Raw genomic sequence first — 18,218 nt, 5'->3', positions numbered from 1 at the left:
AGAATATGCAGCATTAAGCTGAATGTATTAGGTTTGTGCAGGGATTTGTCAGCATTAGCCGGTGAAGCGCTGCTAACACTAGCACATGGGCATTCTGGGCTGGTGCTTCCATGAAAATCAGCAGTTTGAGTGGCTTTCTTTGGCTTTGGTTTAGCCTGCCTGTCTCGCGTCCACATCTTGCCCTTATCCATCTCTTAGAATCAATTTAGATAGCGTTTGTCGAGTTTGAAGGGCAGTTAAATTCCTAATGTCGGGGGAGAGAAGACTCTAAGCTGCCATCTTTGCGGCTGAACTTTCACTTGGTTTTTCTGGGACGTTTATGTGGCTCAGCTGAGAGAGTGCAGGTGCAGAGTTCTTTAGAGAATGTCCCTTCATTTTCTATCTGTCTCTCACCATTAAGCTAAAGAGAAATCAAAGCTGTACAACGTCCATCTTTTAACTTCACAAGAACAAATGTTTGTGTGTTTGTCTACTCAGTTTTTCACCAAAGGACTTAAAGACATCTTATTGTCAAACCCATTAGAACTAAAGAAGTTCAATCACTACTTTATGCTTATTTTTATAAACAACAATTGACGTTTAAAAGACAAACTTCATCTGAAACATATGAATGACAAGAGCAGATGGTGGAGAAGGGAAAGAGGGATGAAGCACAGAATGACCCCCTCACCCTTCATGTGATAGTCTCCCCAAGTATGAAAAACAAGGCTAGTCAAGGGAGATTTTACATGTTTTTGGAAAAAGGCTGATTGGGACATTAAAACAGAGGACAGCAAATCCTGACACGGCATGACACTAACATGACAGTTATGACAGAGGCGGCCTGGTTTTTACGTCGGTCATAATAGGTGAAAGTAGTGCAAGAGGCGCAATGTGCAGCACAAAGTTGATGCTGCGCTTGAAGGTGAAGTCAGGCGGCAGAGGTGAGTGTGGATGCTTCAGAGAGGCAGCCAAGTTCAACGCAATGTTCCGTTAACCCTTGTGCTATCATAGGTACTTTAACATTGGGAGTGGGGTCATCTAGACCCACTAGACAGTGCGCTGAACCTTTTTTCTTCAATGATCTTCACTGGTGTCCATGGATTGCATGAAATCTTTCCACCTGCATCCACCTTTGACAGTCAGTGTGTGAATGGGTGTGTGACTGAGTGAATGGGACTGTGACTGTAAAGCGCTTTGGGCCTTCCAAAGAGGGTAGAAATCGCTATAGAAGTATAAGCCATTTACCATTTACCTTTGTCATGGTAGGGAGAACACGTCAATGTAAGGATCGGGTCATCTGGACCCCATAGAATATTGAGCAGTGCAGGCTTCAGTAGGGAATCATGGCCTAACCATGTCAGCTTCAGAAAAACAGGTCACTGAAGCATCGGCGTTTCAATGATAAAGATACTGGATGTTTTCAGTATAAGAAAACCAGAACCTGTCACTAAGAACCAACTGGAAGACATTTTAGTTTTGCATTTCCTAAATCTGAAGCATGCAGACACCAAACACACTGTGCACTGACAATCAGGAGAAATCCCCCAAAGAACCAAAAACTGTAACTTCCAAACAAAAAGACCTCTATGTAAATGTGGCTTTTGTGTGTGGGATCCTCCTCCAGGAGCAGTTTCTGCCCTGTACAAGGATGTCAGTGTTGTTCACCCATCCCTGCTGAGTTGTTTGGGGCTCCTGGAAAGCCAGCAGGTCCGAGAGCTGCTCAAAAGACTTGGCGTTCATGAACTGGAGCCGCAGGAGCTGCTGGAGCAGTACATCTACCCCACAATAAAGAGCAACAACTGGAAGGTAACACAAACATGCATGTTCAGAGACTTCAGAAAAGGCTCAGTCGCATTTCCTAGAACTGTCAGTCTTTTTTTAACTTATTTCTATCCCCAGTCAAAATCTGAAGCTGTGGTTGTGAGTTATTTGGTTTTTATCAAGCAACACTCCTCATCGAGCCAGGAGTATGCAGACATCGCGGTACCCGTCCTCACCTCCGAGGGCTTGCAGTGTCCGGCCACTGACAAGGTGCACTTTTCCAAGGCGTACAAAAACATCAACCTGCGAAAGAAGCTGCCTGGTATGAGAGGGAGACCGCAAACGCTCACATGCTAGACCCAAACAAACATCACGATCTGATTCATTTCTGCGCTTTCCTTTGTCTTTAGGTGTACGTTTATGAGCAGCAGTGCGCTGTATATAAGAGAGAGGACTTGCTAATGAAAACTGTTCAGGAAAATGTTGATCACAGGCCTTTGAAGAAAAAACATGTTTCTGTTTTCTTTACTTTGACTAGATTGGATGTGTTAGTTTATTTTGAATATTTAAGTGCAGAAAATAGAACCAAAAATCCCACAGAGTTATCAAACTCGTTTCAGAAATAAAGAAATGCATTGATCACAAAAATGAAGAAACAATTGCATAAATTGGAGAAGACTCATAAATAAAGATTTTTGCACTGATGCATATAAACACTTAGGTCACGTTAGATTAATTAAATAAAGTCATTATAAAGTGATCATTAACTAAAGTTTGATTAATTTTTTGATGAGGAGTAGAAAGGAGACAACGTATGTAACCCTTGTTCTATCCTAGGCACTTTAACATTGGGAGTTGGGTCATCTAGACCAGTGTTTTTCAACCAGTGTGCCGTGGGAGATGGCCAAGTGTGCCGTGGGAAATTGCCCTCATTAACTGATCTAAAAACATTTTCCATCTCCAGGAGTTCAGCTCTGTGTTCATCCAAACAGGCCCTGATAAAACACTGAGGAGTTAGGAATATAAAAGATCGTAAAATACCTTTTCTTTGCGTTTATTTTATTTTATTTTATTAAAGACATTTTGATAAGAATGACGTACCGCGATTCAGCTGCACCTTCGGCTGTATTTTGGAAAAGTCCCGTGTTGGGGGGGTTAATCACATGTCATTAGTCTGACCAATCAGAAGTGCTTAAAGTCTTCACTTCCTTGTCCCGATTTAGCTCGTAAAGTCGCTCAGTTCTAACAGAAATACCAGCTAAAGCTCGTCTTTAGCGGTGTATCTTTCCACAGAATCCGGTATCAGACCGTGGAACAAGTGAACAAAACAATGAAGCTCCGAAAACCGATCTTCGGCCGTTTTATGCACTACATTTCCCATGATGCATTGGGTTGTGAGAGTGACAGCGCAAAAGGAGATCTGTTGTTAAACGTCTTGAAACTAACGAACACACAAACTGTTTTTAAATCTTATAACTTAACTTTTATTGCATCTTTTAGAAAAAAACAGCTGCAGTTTCCAGCTTTTTCTGCAACAATTATCTCAAAAATGCATGTGAGATTGTGGAGGGAGGGGCTGTAGATCAATACAGACTGAGTTTCTCCTTTTTTTTAAATTTTTGGATGCTGGTGTGCCGCGGGATTTTTTTTAAGGTTAAAGTGTGCCGTGGCTCAGAAAAGGTTGAAAAACACTGATCTAGACCCACTAGACAGTGATCAGAACCTTTTTTCTTCAATGATTTGTGATCTTCACTGGTGTCCATGGATTACATGAAATCTTTCCACTTTTATCCAAGGAGATGGAAGGGGGGGGGTTATCTGAAATAGCACAAGGGATAATCCCACCCCTATTGAATCGTCATATTCTGGTTCTTATCAGATCAAGTGCAGAGTCTAAAAGACAAAAACTGCAGCTTTTTCCTGGTGAAGCCGTGATAACACAAAAACATTGAAGATAGGTTTTTAGGCTTTTCACTGCAGGATCATAAAACCCATAAAATCACCTTGAAACGACGACTTCGCCTCGAAAGCGTAGACCGATGGCAGCACGCTCACATCTCCAGCTCCACTCCTACCGACTTGTTTAAACTTTAGGACTCAAATCAATAGGAAAGAGAAAGAAGTTTGATTTGAATATCAGAAAACAGCAAAACCAGTAACTAGTGTTCTGGTGTTCATTTCTGAGAGTGTACTTAACCTGAAAAAAGCTGAAATGATTTTGTTTTTCAAGGATTTCTTCTCTCCTTCAGGTCTATTTCACGATCTAGTTTAGCCAGATTCTTCACAGGCCTTGGCTTTGTTTGCATTAAAACACACTGAAGCGAAATATCCTTTTGGCAGGACTGCAACTGATTTCATTTATTATTTTCATGAAGGACAAATGAGAGAAATGTTTGTTTGTCAAGTCGTTTACTGTGTGTTCTTGTTGTTCTTTGAGTGCGAACCCTCTGCCCTTCCACTCTCCCCTTGCTCAGGCTGTGATTGGATCCTGGTCAGTCCCCGTTACGTGGAGACAGACGGGGACGTGGACGGATGGAGGGAGCTGCTCAGCAGGCTCGGCGTCAGAGATGGCCTCGTCATCCGTAAAGAACGCCGAACTCTCACCGCTGAAGAGCTGGTGAGGAGAACGCCACATACAGAGCAGAAAACCCCCCAGAGAGGCTTTCATAGTGGTGCATGTGGGAAGCTGTGCTACAGCTCTGCAGATAGTTTAGGGTTCAAAACCTCCCATGCATCTATGACTCATCAGAACCATGTGCTACCACTTTTATTCCTCCTCTTTGAGGCCACTGGGATGATAGAGTCTGACTACATGTAGCTGCAAAAACGATTAAAGGAGGAAGATGCTAAATGATCTGTGCACCCCAGGACTGGGAATTCTTTAGGTAGAGACATGATGGCTGAAGGAACATGTGTCAAACAGACTTGAGGCTGTTGGTATGTTAACATTAGCCAAATAAACATCTATATAAAATGCAGGTCATCCCACAGTGGGTTACATGCATTTAGTTAGTTTTTTAAATCAAGCAGAACCTTCAAACTTGTTAAGCATAAACTCCTCTAATGTTTTTGCATCTGTAGCAAATGCTGTTTTAATCAAATTTAGGCTGTTGGACCAGAGCAATGGAAATCAGCATGAGATGTCTGCAGCTACTGAGGAGCTCACTGTGTTTTTCCGTCTTTTGCACCAACAGGCCAATAGTCCCTGGTCAGCTGAAAGTGCAACGTGGGACCTGAGTGCAGCTCAGGACTGTGTGCTGGAGGATTACACCTGTGAGGAGTTTGAAATCCTGGCCAAAGCGAAGCTTCCAGGCAAAGACCTGCTGCGGCAGAGGAGGACTCTGCTGGAGCTGCTGGAGGCTAACTGGGACACTGGGTAAAAGAGTTTCACTCCTCCACTGAAAGCCAAAGCAATCCATCACTGATGCATGTCATTGTGAAAACTTAGGTGGACCTGATTTATGGAGCTTTTTTTCTGAGGTTCAAAGATCGTTTTCCAACAAAACCAGGAGATAAAAGCACAGGGCTTTTTCTAACGCACATTAAAATAATTTCAATAACAAGAACTAAAAAGTCTTGAAGTTGAGCATCTAGACTTCAAATCTTCTATCATGAAACGTTTCCCCACTTTGTCAGACTGATAAAGCCACTTGGATGAGTGGTGAAATGTTTCAAGACACAAGAAAGTAAGTCCAGATGCCAAAAATCAAACAGCAACACCTGGATAAATAAGAACTTTACCAAGAACAAAAAAGTCTGAGTCAAACTTTCATGTCCTGGTTGTAGCTTAGTGAAGAACATTTTCTTATGCAAACAGACGTAAATCAAAAAGATTTCATGTGGGTCCATTTCTAATGCTTTACACATGTCCTTCTTGCAGACATCTCTACTCTCAGTTCCTCACAGCTCAAGTGATTGACAGCAGTGGGCGACCAATCAGAACCACCAAGTCATCTTTCCACCACCTCCTGTGCAGCCTTGAATGGATTCCAGCTCATCGGGAGCAGGAGGGAGAGCAGCAGGAGAAGGAGTACCTGTGTCCAGGCTCAGTCTACCTGTCATTACCTGAAGTTACCAGACTGCTTGGAACTCACATCTTTTATGTTGACTTAAACCCCAGCGAGTTCACTAGAGCTCTGGGTAAAGCACCGTCTGTTCTCTGGTAGCTGTTGCTGACCTTATGGCTGTTCTGCATCTTTAGCCCTGTGGTTTCCTTCGTAGGGATCAGAGATACCGTCTCAGTGGATCTACTGACCCACTACCTGAAGGAATGGTGCATTAAAGCTCAGGCAAAGAACCAGGAGCAGCAGCCTGAGCAGGAGTCTGAGGGGGCCAGTTTCACCACAACAGTTGAGCACATCCACAATGTTTACACTTACCTGCAGGCAAACTGTCCTCAGAGCAGCCTGAAGGAGCTCTTCCAGCACACCCCCGCTGTGTTTGTGGAGACCCACAGGTACGCAGCACCTGCCGACATTCTCTTCAGGCTCAACGCGGCGCCGACATCTTACTGACCGTGTGGAACTTGTTCAACAGACGTAAAAAGAACTGGTGTTCTGGGCGCTTCTACCACCTGAAGGAGGTGTGCTGGACCGATACAACCACCATGTTCTGGCATTACAGGAGGTTGACTCAAAGGAAAGGCAGCTTGGTCCAGAAGCCTAAAATTCTGGAGGGTTTCTACAACCAGCTGGAAGGCATGACACGCTTCTTCACCAGAGTGAGACGCTCTGCATTCACAGTTCACACGCACTGAACGGAGCTCATGGTCTGATGTCAAAAGGCTCAACCTCTGCAGACAACTCTTCACATCCAATATTACTCTTTCTCATTTTAAAAACTTGGATCCATTCAGACAAAAATCAGTTAGAGCAGTTTGATCATAAATCCATAGACAAAACTGAGATTACTGAGATTTTTAAAAATATCCTGTAATATTGATGAGTCAGGACGACCTACGTTGTTTAAACAGGCTTTAATTATAACACAGACCCGCCATTCCCCCTGTACTCCAGCCTCATGTACAACACCGCCTCCTAGTGTGTATCTCGCGATAACGAACAACTCGCATATGTCACATCCTCCTTTTTAACAAGTTAGGAAACAAATAAAACATTTGCATTATACTAAAAAATATAACATCCCAAATCGTAACTGAGATTTCCTCTCTGTATCTAGCAGGTAATCTCACCTGGTCTGGTTCTGTAAAGGATAGATTGGTTAGGTTGGTTATTGTCATGAGCATCAACAGTCTGCTCGTTGTCTTTGGGTTGTTCAGTTTGTTGACTCTCATCATTGTTGTTGTTTTCTTCATTCATACTCTGTTCCTCTGCTGGTGGAAAGGTTTTCTCCGCCGTTCTCCTCAGGTGTTTCCTGTTTCTCCTGTAAAGTCTTCCATCAGGTGTACGAACCCCAAATGAACGTAGTTGCTCATGCTTGTTTCTGCCATGTTGTTCCTCTCTGCCTCCTAAAATTCTCTCCTGCATGCAAGTCTGGAAGATTTCTTATCTGTCTGTCTTGTAATAGGTCCCATGTTTTCCACTCTCTGCAGTTCTTTAACCTCTCTGTCTCTCAGGACTACAGGAATCCTTCTGGGTGTGTGTACGACTGGTGAGACTGAAGGGTCTATTTGAATGTGATGTTGACCGGGGAAACAACCAAGACCATCAAACAGATCCTTTTAGTCTTTGAGAATGTCTTGTTCTCTTCCAACATCATTTACTCTCTGAACTGAGCCTCATTTACAGCATGTAGCACCTCCAACTATAATAGTGCTCACATCTTCTTGTGCTTTTTTCCTTTGTACTCACAGATCAGTTGTTTCTTGCCAAGTGCTGCCACCTTGTGACCGAAACAGGGAACTACTTTTGTTTTATTTGCTTTCAACGAACCTGCATCTTCAAGTGCAGGGAGAGTTTTCACAGACATAACATTACAACCTGCTCCTGTGTCCAGCTGACGTCTCACCTGTTTTTTGTTGATCGTGGAGTTTTCTGTCCAAATCTCAGTCTTTGTATCTCCAGAATCCATCACAGCGATGGCTTTTTCCTTTACTGCTCCCAGAAACACGTCATTTTCACTTTCTCTCTGCTCCACTGTCTTTCCTTGCTGCTTCCTTTGGACTTGTGATCTGCACATTTTTACTAAAATGATTCTTTGTATTGCACAACATTTTTTAACTGCATGCTTGAGTCCACATCCATTGCAGTTTATTTCCTTCAGCTCTACTTTCACTGGTTGAAATGTTCCTTTACTTCCTTTTGTCATAAATCTACTCCCTTCTGCTTCTTCAGTGAGAGCTTTCACCTGGCTGGTCGTTATTTCACTGGCACAGCAAATATTAACGCTCTTTTCTAGTGTCAGATCTGCCTCTCTGGGTAATCTGCTAATCTGCCTCCCACCTGGTCATTCGTAATGCCACACACAGTTCTGTCACATACCAGGGAATCGTGTAAGTCTTTGAATTCACAGTCCTTGGCTTTGTTTCTTAAATCTGTGACATATGCATCAAAGGTTTCTTCCTGTTTCTGTGCTCTTGGGAAGAACATGTAAGTTAAGATTTTTAGGTTCACAATAGTACTTAAACTTCTTTTTCAGCACTTCAATTTTGTCTTTCTTGTTGTCTCCAAATTCAAAAGTATTGTATACTTTTGCCACTTTGTCTCCGGTGACGTGAAGAAAAGTTGCACATCTCACCTTCTCTGAACTCTCTGCGATGTACAGAAGAGCTCAAAACGCTGCCTCCACTTTCTCCAGTTCTCCGCCAAGTTTCCTTGCAAACTCAGATCCGGTCGTGGTTCAAACTGCGCCATTTTCTCTCAATTCTTTTCTTCTGACAACATGTCCTATTTATGAGTCAGGACTACCGCCGTTGTTTGGAAAGGCTGTAATTATAACACAGACCCACCATCAACCTTGTACTCCAGCCACAAGCGCAACCCCTGCCTCGTAGTGTGTATCTCGCGATAACAAACAACTTGCATACGTCACCTTTGTAATAAAAAACCTCTTGTATAGCCCTTGTGCTATCCTACATGTTTTTCTGCCTCTTGTGTTAACTGCAACTGTAGCTACTGCTGTTGTTCCCAAGACAGCAGTGGCAGCTGGGCAGGTCCTCTGTGGCGTCTTGATTTCAAGCAGAAGACTAACAGGCTTGTAATTCTTCAGCTGTTGCTGTGAAGATGCATTTCCAGATGAAGGCCGTCGTGTTTTGAGTGTCGCCTGTTCCACAGATTTAAAGGCGGTTCATGCATTATTGTGAAAGAAGACTTTCAGCTTTACTAACACAAATGTGATTCTGCGTCTCATGTTCAGGTGCTGGAGGTGAACTCCAGCCCCACCGTAACACAGTATGTCAGTTTACTGGAAGCTATCTGCACTTCTACACCGACTGCAGAAAAGGTTCAAGACGTATCAGTGATCTTCGCCAGACTTGGTGAGACCGCCGCTCCTCCAGCAAAGCACCTGTTTTCTTCCCATCTGCTACGACCTTCCACACCCTTTCTCACATCCATGACCACTCAGTTTTCTGATTATTGAATGACACATGCTGATGTGCACTTTTACATGTGTGTTATTGGAACAGCTCAATTATGTAAAGACCAAGAAAGGACCCATGAGGACAATGAAGGGTGCCGCGCCAGTCTGAAAGGTGAGTAGTGCTTGACTGATTGTCACTGAGCCGCATGTCCAGCTTCCATGTCCAGCTGGGGAAGATGTTTGAGCTGAAAAGTCAAGCAGCAGATCTGACCTTTGACTTTATCAGGAAGCAGCGTCTGAAGGAGAACTGCAGCTTTATTGATGTCTGATGATGCTCTCCTTCAAAAAGTTGTTATCAATCATAAAAGCAAAAACGACAGGTCAATGAATGAAGACTGCACATACACCCACCCATCCATCCATCCATCCAACAGTCAAACCTGGCTACTGTTGGGTAAAGTTGTGGCGCACCCTGGACAGGTCACCAGCCTATCACAAAGCCACACACACACACACCTGGAGAAAACCCACACATTCACAGGGAGAACATACAAACACCTCACATGTGTTTAGTAAGTCAGACGTTGTCATAAAAACATTAATAATAATCATTATATCAATCAATTTTATTTGTTTGGCCCCTTTCTTGGTACCAAAGGTTGCAATACTTCAGGCAGGGCACTCATCTATCCTTCCTCCTCTGTTTAGGCCTGCTGGCTGAGAAGGTGGTCTTTCCCACCAAAGACAACAGGTGGGTGAGTCTGGCTCAGAAACCCCTGATCAGTGACAAGAAAGAGCTGGAGAAGATCTTCAAAGCTGAGCCGAGTCTCTGCCTGCTCCACCTGCCACCAGCTAAGAAGAAGGCTGTTTCCGGTCGTGAGTCGGGTGAGCTGCTGCTTGGGAACGCTGCAAAAACCAGCTTCAGGGGCCAAAATGACCCAGATGAAATGAAGCTTAAAGATGGCATTCAGACAGCAAGAATGCCTCTGTAGTTGTTCAGCTCTCTTCATTTCAATTTAGACAAATCTAAGGTGGTGTGCGGGGGTGAAAAGCACAGCAGAAAACAGTCATTTTCTACATTAATAATGCAGAATATTGACACTGTGTTTTGAAGGCAACGACCATCTTAGTATCTGCTGTTCGTACGACCAGCAAGCACCGCCTATTTCCCTTAACTCCAAATAAAAGTTGCTTTTAAGACATACTATAAAAGTGCAGACGACAGAAATTTAATCAGATTTTTTCAAAAATATGTGAGGGCCAAAATCTCAAACAAAAGATGTGTTATTGAATATCAAAGTAGCAGACAGCAGGCAGAAGAGAGTTTAGAGAGTTTATCAAGACGAGAAGTCTTGATCAGCGGCAGAGGCTGGCTGGTTTGTAACTTCAGGAGCTGGAGATCAGGACTGGAACTGAGAGCGTGAGCAGGCAGGCGGGCAGAAACAGAGAATGAAGGGTGTGACTGTTGCCTCGTCATCACCAGGTCATAAAGCTGCAGAGGCGGCCTTCAGCGAGTCAGACAGGCTGCTGTTTTTGGAGATCTGCGGCGTCCGTCGGCTGTCCCAGTGCGTCACATATGAGCCGCAGACCGAGATGCTGAAGCCCTGTCCGTCCCTTCAGGCCCTGGTGCGGTCCGTCATCCCCTACATCCAGAGGTTTCTCTTCCACCACGATGAGCTGTCGCAGGTTTACAGGCAGCTGAGCAAGAGGAACATAGCCCAAAAAATCAAGTCCCTTTCTTTTAGAGAGGTTTGAGCATCTGAAGGAATGAATGTTTCCACTTCTTTTCCTTTGACGTTCTTGGCTGATTACCATGGGTTTCCAGGTGGCAAAGCTTTACATCGTGTACCGGCTGAATGTCGCAGAGAAAGAGGTGATGAAGACTCAGGATGTCGTCTGTCTGCTGAAGGATGAGAAGGAGCTTTACATTCAAAAAGATCACCTCTCTGCCAAGCTGGATATCTTCAGGTTTGTTCCTGACACAGTCCTGATGCCATGTTGGTTCAGTCAGGAAGGAAACAGAACATTTTCCTCTGTTTTCCTGAAAAAATACAAACTGTCTAATGGACAGGTTTGAGGTAAAGTAAGAGAAATCCTGTTTGGATGAACTCAAACTACTATCAACTGTCTTGAAGTTGCTCTCTTGCTGCTTGATTTTCCTGCCAGTCGGAGAACAGTGAAGAGGATTCATCCCTCATAAATGTGTCGCTGTTTTCCGCTGACAGACATGGTGATGGTGGCACAGACACAAAATCTGTGCCACCAATGAGATCAATTCTCCGAAATGTTCTGGATCTGGAACTGTAAGACATGACTGAAAACCTCCCACATCACCATTTGGATCCTTTTACGGGCAAAACAATGCCAGAACAGCATTCTAAAAAACATCTGGGCAGGACATGGGGTAAAGCTCTGTCGGGTTCAATGAAATTAGCCCGATCCCTGCGCCTGCATGCATGTAAGGTCGCAACATCTGAAGCAGCTGATCTACAGGAGACGTCTTTGTGACATTGACCAAAAAACCTGCTGAAGTCAAGCAGCAGTTGAGTAGTGATAAAGACCACCGCTGCCAACCAAAAGAATAAAACATTTTGTTTCAACTTCAAGACTTGTTTGTAACAGTTTCTGCTCTTACTCTGTTCAAAGAAAATCCTTTCAAAGCTGACCTCATGTTTGTTTCAGGGAGCTGGTGAAGCTTTTCTGCACAGATGAAAGCCACAAAAAAGAGCTGCTGCAATTTTTGAACTTTTTGGTGATGACTCTGTCTGAGGTGAGTGCAGTATGGTTTCATCCCTTGTGCTATCCTATGGGGTCCAGATGACCCCCCCCCTTCCATTGACCTGTTCTCCCTACCATGACAAAGGTGGATAAAGGTGGAAAGATTTCATGTAATCCATGGACACCAGTGAAGATCACAAATCATTGAAGAAAAAAGGTTCAGAGCACTGTCTAGTGGGTCTAGATGACCCCACTCCTAATGGTAAAATGCCAAGGATAGCACAGAGGATAATTAATTTCCCACATTTAGTGAAAAAGTATTTATTTGCCTCACAGCTGCAACTTGTGCCTCCATCAGCCCTGGAGGAGTCACATTTGTAGTCTATTCACACTGAGGGGGCAGCAACATCCTCCTATTTGTGCAACAGGAGAAACAGGCGTGACCAAAATGACCTTTAATGTCTGACTCTGCTCTGCAAAAACTCAGCTTTGTCCATGAAAGATTCCAAGGCTCTTCTATCCCAAACACTGTTTTGGTTGGTGAACATTGTGAACTTGCTTGCAGGGCTCAAAGGAGCTGGACAAATTCCTGAGCAGAGAGGACATCAAAGAGCTGCCAGCCGGTCAAGAGCAGTGGGAGGTGCCAGAAGTGATCCTGGAAAGCGGTAAACAGACAGGTGAAATGCTCAGCTGTTCTGTCACACAACAATCAACAGTTTAAGTAGACATAAAAAATTAGGTTTATATTTGGTTAATTTTGGGTGTCACAAAGAAGAGAGGAGAGGAAAGGGGCAGGTTGGATCCTGGGAAGACACAAAGGAAAGTTAAATGTGACCCAGCAGTTACACTCAGTCACTTTGCCCTGTTGTCAAGCAGAAGCTGCTTCAAAGCTTGTTCTTGGAACATCCTTTTCAGCAGAGGTTGGATTTGTCCCGCTGATGGAAGCATAGTGCAGTCTTAGTCAGACCCAGTCATGCTTTTTCCACAGCAGTGGGCAGGTGGAGGGTTCAGATGTGAAGTCAACAGGTCAGACGTCAAGCTGGATTCATCATAGCAACAAGTGGAGCAGCAGATTTGCTCCAGCAACCTTTAGCTCCTTCTTTCTTTGATTTCCCAGCGTTGATTTATTATTATTATTTATTTTTTATTGGTCTGATGCACTCTGAAAAAGTTTTTCTGCACTTTGGGATCTTCCACTGACCGCATGTTCAGTTCATCTGTAAAAACACGACTCCTCCATCTGGTGTTTGCCAGATCACAGCACACAGAACAAGACCAGAGCTGAGACCAGACAAGTGAAACCCAGACGAATTCTGCCATCTGCACATCCAGCTCTGACGTATGACGCCGAGCCGGCTGAAACCCCACTGTGAGCTTCTCCTCCTTATCCCGAAATATCATGTAGATGTTGGTGAACAGTGGCTCTAACAGCTCCTCAACTCTTCTTCCTCCAAACCTCTTCTGGTAGACTCAGAGCTCCCGTCGAGCCAGTGGTGCTATCTGTTACATTTCAGGGAACGTCAGAGAGCGAAACAGGGCGTCCCCATTGGAACCAGAACTTTCCCCCCTGGGAAAATGCCGAACCTGAAATGGACACGCTGGAGGCCATGGAGCTCAACTGCCAGAGGCCCAACACTGTCAGTGCCTTATTGAATCTAAAACACGGATCCATTCAAGCAGAAGAAAGCGTGTCTGTGTAGGTTTGGTGGGCTAACTCGCTGCTTTCCAACAGGTGATGCATCGTGAACACGACATTCAAGTGATTGGGAGATGGGGGGAGCAGCTGGTCAACTCCTTCCTGTGTCACTGGAGAGACAGTCATGACCCTGATCGCCCCACCCATGTGCTGTGGTGCAATCAAGATGGAGAGAGCGGCTGGCCCTACGACTTCAAACTGACCTTTGGAGCGACTGGAAAGCAGAAGGAGGTGTTTGTGGAGGCGAAGTCCACCTCCAGGAAGGAGAAGGCCTACATCCAGATCTCTGTCAACGAGCTGGAGTTTGCAATGACAAAGCAGGAGGGTTGCCAATTATTCTTGGTGTTTAGCGCAGGAGACCCTCAGAATGTTCGCCTGTATCGCATCAGGAACCTGGCAAAGCAGCTGCAAAACAAGTCCATGCAACTATTCCTGTTTGTGTAGCTTTTTTGAAGGGGGGGGTCATCAGAAGCAGCGTCTTTTATCGCTACTGTCCTCAGTGTGCTTGTCATTTTGGCATTTGATTTATTATATTAAAGGGATTAATGGATGAACTGACTTTGTTTTCTCCCCTTTACCTTTACTGGAGATACACTGTTTTCAATTAAAATGCTTTTTGCTCCACACAATCTTTTGCCTTTTTGTTAAGCATCTTTACCAGTGAGTTGGTTATATATGTTTTTTTACTTATGCACATAGAGATAATGGTGGATGGCAGTAAACTACTAATTCAGCTCCTGTAACAGAGGTGATGCATATGTTTGATCAGAGCCACTGTAACATGACTATCAGCGAGTTGCCTATATTGCCCATATTTCTTATTCTCTCATGAACGTTTTTGCTCAACACTGATTTTCGGTGTTTCCATTTTACGAGTCATTCGCTGTGCTGGGCTTGTTTAGAGCGCTTGTGGTTTTAACGGTGCTGATTGGGGCTGGATTAGCCAGCATAGGCCACTGGTTTTACCAGAGATTAACCTCATGTTTATAGTTGGAGAAACGACAGATGTGGAAACTAGAAAAGTGGGTAAGCCATACCATCAGATTATGAATTTGTATTCCCATCTCTGCCGTGTAGATTTTATTTTTATTATTGTATTTTATTATATGGTAAATGGCATATACTTATAGTGCTTTCTTCCTCAAAGACCCAAAGTGCTTTACAGTCACAGTCAATTCAATTCAATTTCAATTCAATTTTATTTGTATAGCCCAAAATCACAACAACAGTCGTCTCGATGGGCTTCGAAGTAAAACATGAAATCAAAAGGATCACGAATACAAAGAGTTCAATAGAAAAATACTAAAATGAACTAACAAACTGACTAAGCTATACTGGCATCCCTGCCCTTAGACCCCCCTTCGCGGTAAGGAAAAACTCCCAAAAAAAACGGATTCCGGAAAAAACGAAGAAACCTCAGGGGTGCCCACATGAAGGAGGGATCCCTCCCCAGGACGGACAGGCGATTTACCAGAACTCTTAGAGAAGAATTAACTTATCTAAATCTACAACTACATATATAAAAGTCCAGCAGACGAGCTTCATCCAGCCGTGGTTATCGGGACAGTCAAAGGCGCGAGTCGAGCCGGAGACAGGAACCACAGCCAGGTGTAGGAGCGGGAGCAAAGGCGAGGTACTCGGTCAGGAACTGGAGCACGGATGAGCCAACTGGAGTCTGGAAGCACTCCCTCTCCCCAGGAGGGGAGAGGAAAAGAGGGACAATACATGAATCACTGCACCAAACAGAGGCATGGAGAACTAAATGATAAATTATGATCAAGAATAGAGGAGAGGAAGGGTAGAAGTAGAAGACAAAAGAGGACAGAACCCCAGAGCACCATAGTTACCCCAGCTTCAACTTCTAGCAGCCTTTTAAAGGAAATAGTTATTAAGTTTAATTTAAACACATTAACATTAAGTTAAATAATCTCTGAATACTAACTATTCTGACAATAAGCCTGTCCACAGAGGAATGTTTTCAGTCTAGCTTTGAATGTAGAAACTGAGTCGGCCTCTCTTACATGAGCTGGGAGTTTATTCCATAAGACAGGGGCTTGGTGGCTAAACGCTCTACCTCCAACCGTACTTTTACTAATTCTAGGAACCACAAGCAGTCCTGCATTTTGCGAGCGAAGTGTTCTCATTGGATGGTAAGGGACTATGAGGTCCTTAATATAGGACGGGGCCATTCCATGTAAGGCCTTATAGGTTAACAGGAGGATCTTGAACTTAATTCTAGAATCAACTGGGAGCCAATGGAGCGAAACTAACACAGGAGTGATGTGATCTCTTCTGCTGGTTCCAGCTAACAATCTAGCAGCTGCGTTCTGAACAAGCTGGAGACTTCTTAAGGAACTCTTAGGACACGCTGCTAACAAGGAGTTACAGTAATCCAGCCTCGACGTAACAAATGCATGGATGAGTTTTTCAGCATCACTCTTAGAAAGTATATTTCTGATCTTAGCAATATTCCGCAGGTGAAAAAAGGCAGTTCTACATGCCTGAGATATGTGAGCCTTAAATGATAAATCCTGATCAAGTAAAACCCCAAGGTTTCTAACTGTGGAATTGGGGGCTATACTTATACCATCCAGGGAGACTATCTGAGCAGACAGAGTATCTCTGAGGTTTTTAGGACCAAGTATAATGACCTCAGTTTTTTCTGGGTTCAAGAGGAGGTAATTAATTGTCATCCAGGTCTTGATGTCACTGATGCGGGCGTTCAGTTTCTCTATCTGGTCATTCTGGTCAGGCTTCACGGATAAATACAACTGCGTATCGTCGGCATAACAATGAAAATTAATGCTGTGTTTCCTGATTATGTTTCCTAGGGGTAGCATATAAAGCGTAAACAGGATCGGTCCCAAGACTGAGCCCTGTGGGACTCCATAGTTGACTCGAGTGCACTGAGAGGAATGGCCATTTACATTAACGAACTGATACCTATCGGACAGATAGGATTTAAACCACTGGAGAGCAGATCCTCTGATCCCTATGTCCTGCTCTAATCTATGGAGTAAAATACTGTGGTCGATAGTGTCAAGTTATGTCAAGTGACATAACTTGATTTAACTTATGTCTAATATTTGAGATGTTACTATCGAAAAATGTAAGAAAATCATCAGAGCTGAGAGAAACAGGAACATGTGGTTCTACTGAGCTCTGACTGCGAGTTAATTTAGCTATAGTGCTAAAAAGAAATCTTGGATTGTTTCCATTCTCTGATATTAAGGTTGAATAGTACTGGCTTCTAGCTCTACGCAGAGCTTTTTTATAATTTAATAGGCTATGTTTCCAGATATCCAGAGACTGCTCTGAAACGGAGCGGCGCCATTCTCTTTCCAACTTACGGGTTTCTTGTTTAAGAGAACGAGTTTCAGCGTTAAACCACGGTGCTACTCGGTTTTGTCTGACGAACTTAGGTTTCAAGGGGGCAACAACATGGAGTGTACTCCTGAGGGCTTGTAAGGCATCATTAACAAAGTGGTCATTTATACTAGGACTGATGCTATGGGAGCTGGTCTAAGAGTATTTTCTCAGAATATCACTAAGTACTGGCTGAACTGTGTGTTTAAACTCAGACACAGAACGGTCAGTTAAGGTTCTTCTAAGCTGTTTCTTATTCACTGGGGCAGAAGGATGTTCCAGTGTAAACTGGAAGGTAATCATAAAGTGATCAGAAATGATGGGGTTAAGAGGAAGGACACTCAGCTGGCTGATCTCTATCCCATGGGTTAGAACAAGGTCCAGGGTGTGCTTATGACAGTGAGTGGGTTCATTCACACTTTGGGTGAAACCAACATCATCTAATAAAGCGGCAAAAGCCTTTCCTAGACAGTCACTGGGGTCATCAACATGAATATTAAAATCCCCTAATATTATAATTTGATCAGAATGTAAGACAATAGTCGATAGGAAGTCGGAAAACTCAGTTAAAAATTCTGAATATGGGCCGGGGGGGCGATAAATAATTATGAGTAAAACAGGTTTTGGAGTTTTCCTGTTTGGGTGACTTAAAGACAATATGATGTTTTCAAATGAATTATAAGCATTTTTAACTTTAGGGCTGAGAAGTAAGCTAGACTGTGATATTACTGCCAAACCACCTCCTTTCCCTGAAATCCTGGATTTCTGATAGTTAGTATAAGTGGGGGGGGGGGGGGGGGGTTGCTTCATTCAATCTAACATAGTCATCCTGTTGGAGCCAAGTCCCATTCACACACTCCACTGCTGAATGCTGGTGCCAAGCTAGAACCAGCAAAGGCGATGTGGGGTTCAGTGTCTTGCTCAAGGACAATTTGACACATGGGAGGGTAAGACGGAAAGTGATGCTGACAAACAGATCCATGCATTTGTTATACGGGCAGTTGGTATGGAATTATATGAATGGTTAACTCTTGTGCTATCCTAGGCACTTTAACATTAGGAGTTGGGTCATCTAGACCCACTAGACAGTGCTCTGAACCTTTTTTCTTCAATGATTTGTGATCTTCACTGGTGTCCATGGATTACATGAAATCTTTCCACCTTTATCCACCTTTGTCATGGTAGGAGAACATGTCAATGGAAGGGGGGGGGGGGG

The 18,218-nt window shown here is 43.8% G+C and overlaps 1 protein-coding gene across 2 annotated transcripts in view; it reads left to right on the top strand.

Moving 5' to 3' along the window:
- Positions 1-14,265, top strand: part of LOC101171115 — a 28,952-nt gene extending 14,687 nt beyond the window's left edge. The window contains exons 28-44 of one of the 2 annotated variants that reach the window (XM_023949348.1): positions 1,607-1,788; positions 1,882-2,065; positions 4,218-4,360; positions 4,938-5,119; positions 5,624-5,883; positions 5,965-6,199; positions 6,280-6,463; positions 9,058-9,178; positions 9,329-9,394; positions 9,931-10,107; positions 10,706-10,971; positions 11,048-11,190; positions 11,905-11,992; positions 12,506-12,605; positions 13,195-13,309; positions 13,409-13,577; positions 13,673-14,265. In XM_023949348.1, the coding sequence (XP_023805116.1) occupies positions 1,607-1,788; positions 1,882-2,065; positions 4,218-4,360; positions 4,938-5,119; positions 5,624-5,883; positions 5,965-6,199; positions 6,280-6,463; positions 9,058-9,178; positions 9,329-9,394; positions 9,931-10,107; positions 10,706-10,971; positions 11,048-11,190; positions 11,905-11,992; positions 12,506-12,605; positions 13,195-13,309; positions 13,409-13,577; positions 13,673-14,080 (3,023 nt within the window). In that variant the 3' untranslated portion in view covers positions 14,081-14,265. Of the gene's footprint in view, positions 1-1,606; positions 1,789-1,881; positions 2,066-4,217; positions 4,361-4,937; positions 5,120-5,623; positions 5,884-5,964; positions 6,200-6,279; positions 6,464-9,057; positions 9,179-9,328; positions 9,395-9,930; positions 10,108-10,705; positions 10,972-11,047; positions 11,191-11,904; positions 11,993-12,505; positions 12,618-13,194; positions 13,310-13,408; positions 13,578-13,672 lie in introns of both variants that reach the window. The other variant, XM_020712123.2, reaches the window with a different exon arrangement.
- Positions 14,266-18,218: the final 3,953 nt, after the last annotated feature.

This window comes from Oryzias latipes, chromosome 19, assembly GCF_002234675.1.
Source record: "Oryzias latipes chromosome 19, ASM223467v1".
Lineage (NCBI taxonomy): Eukaryota > Metazoa > Chordata > Actinopteri > Beloniformes > Adrianichthyidae > Oryzias > Oryzias latipes.
Note: the sequence above shows the minus strand (reverse complement) of the source record. Positions and strands in the feature narration are given on the sequence as shown.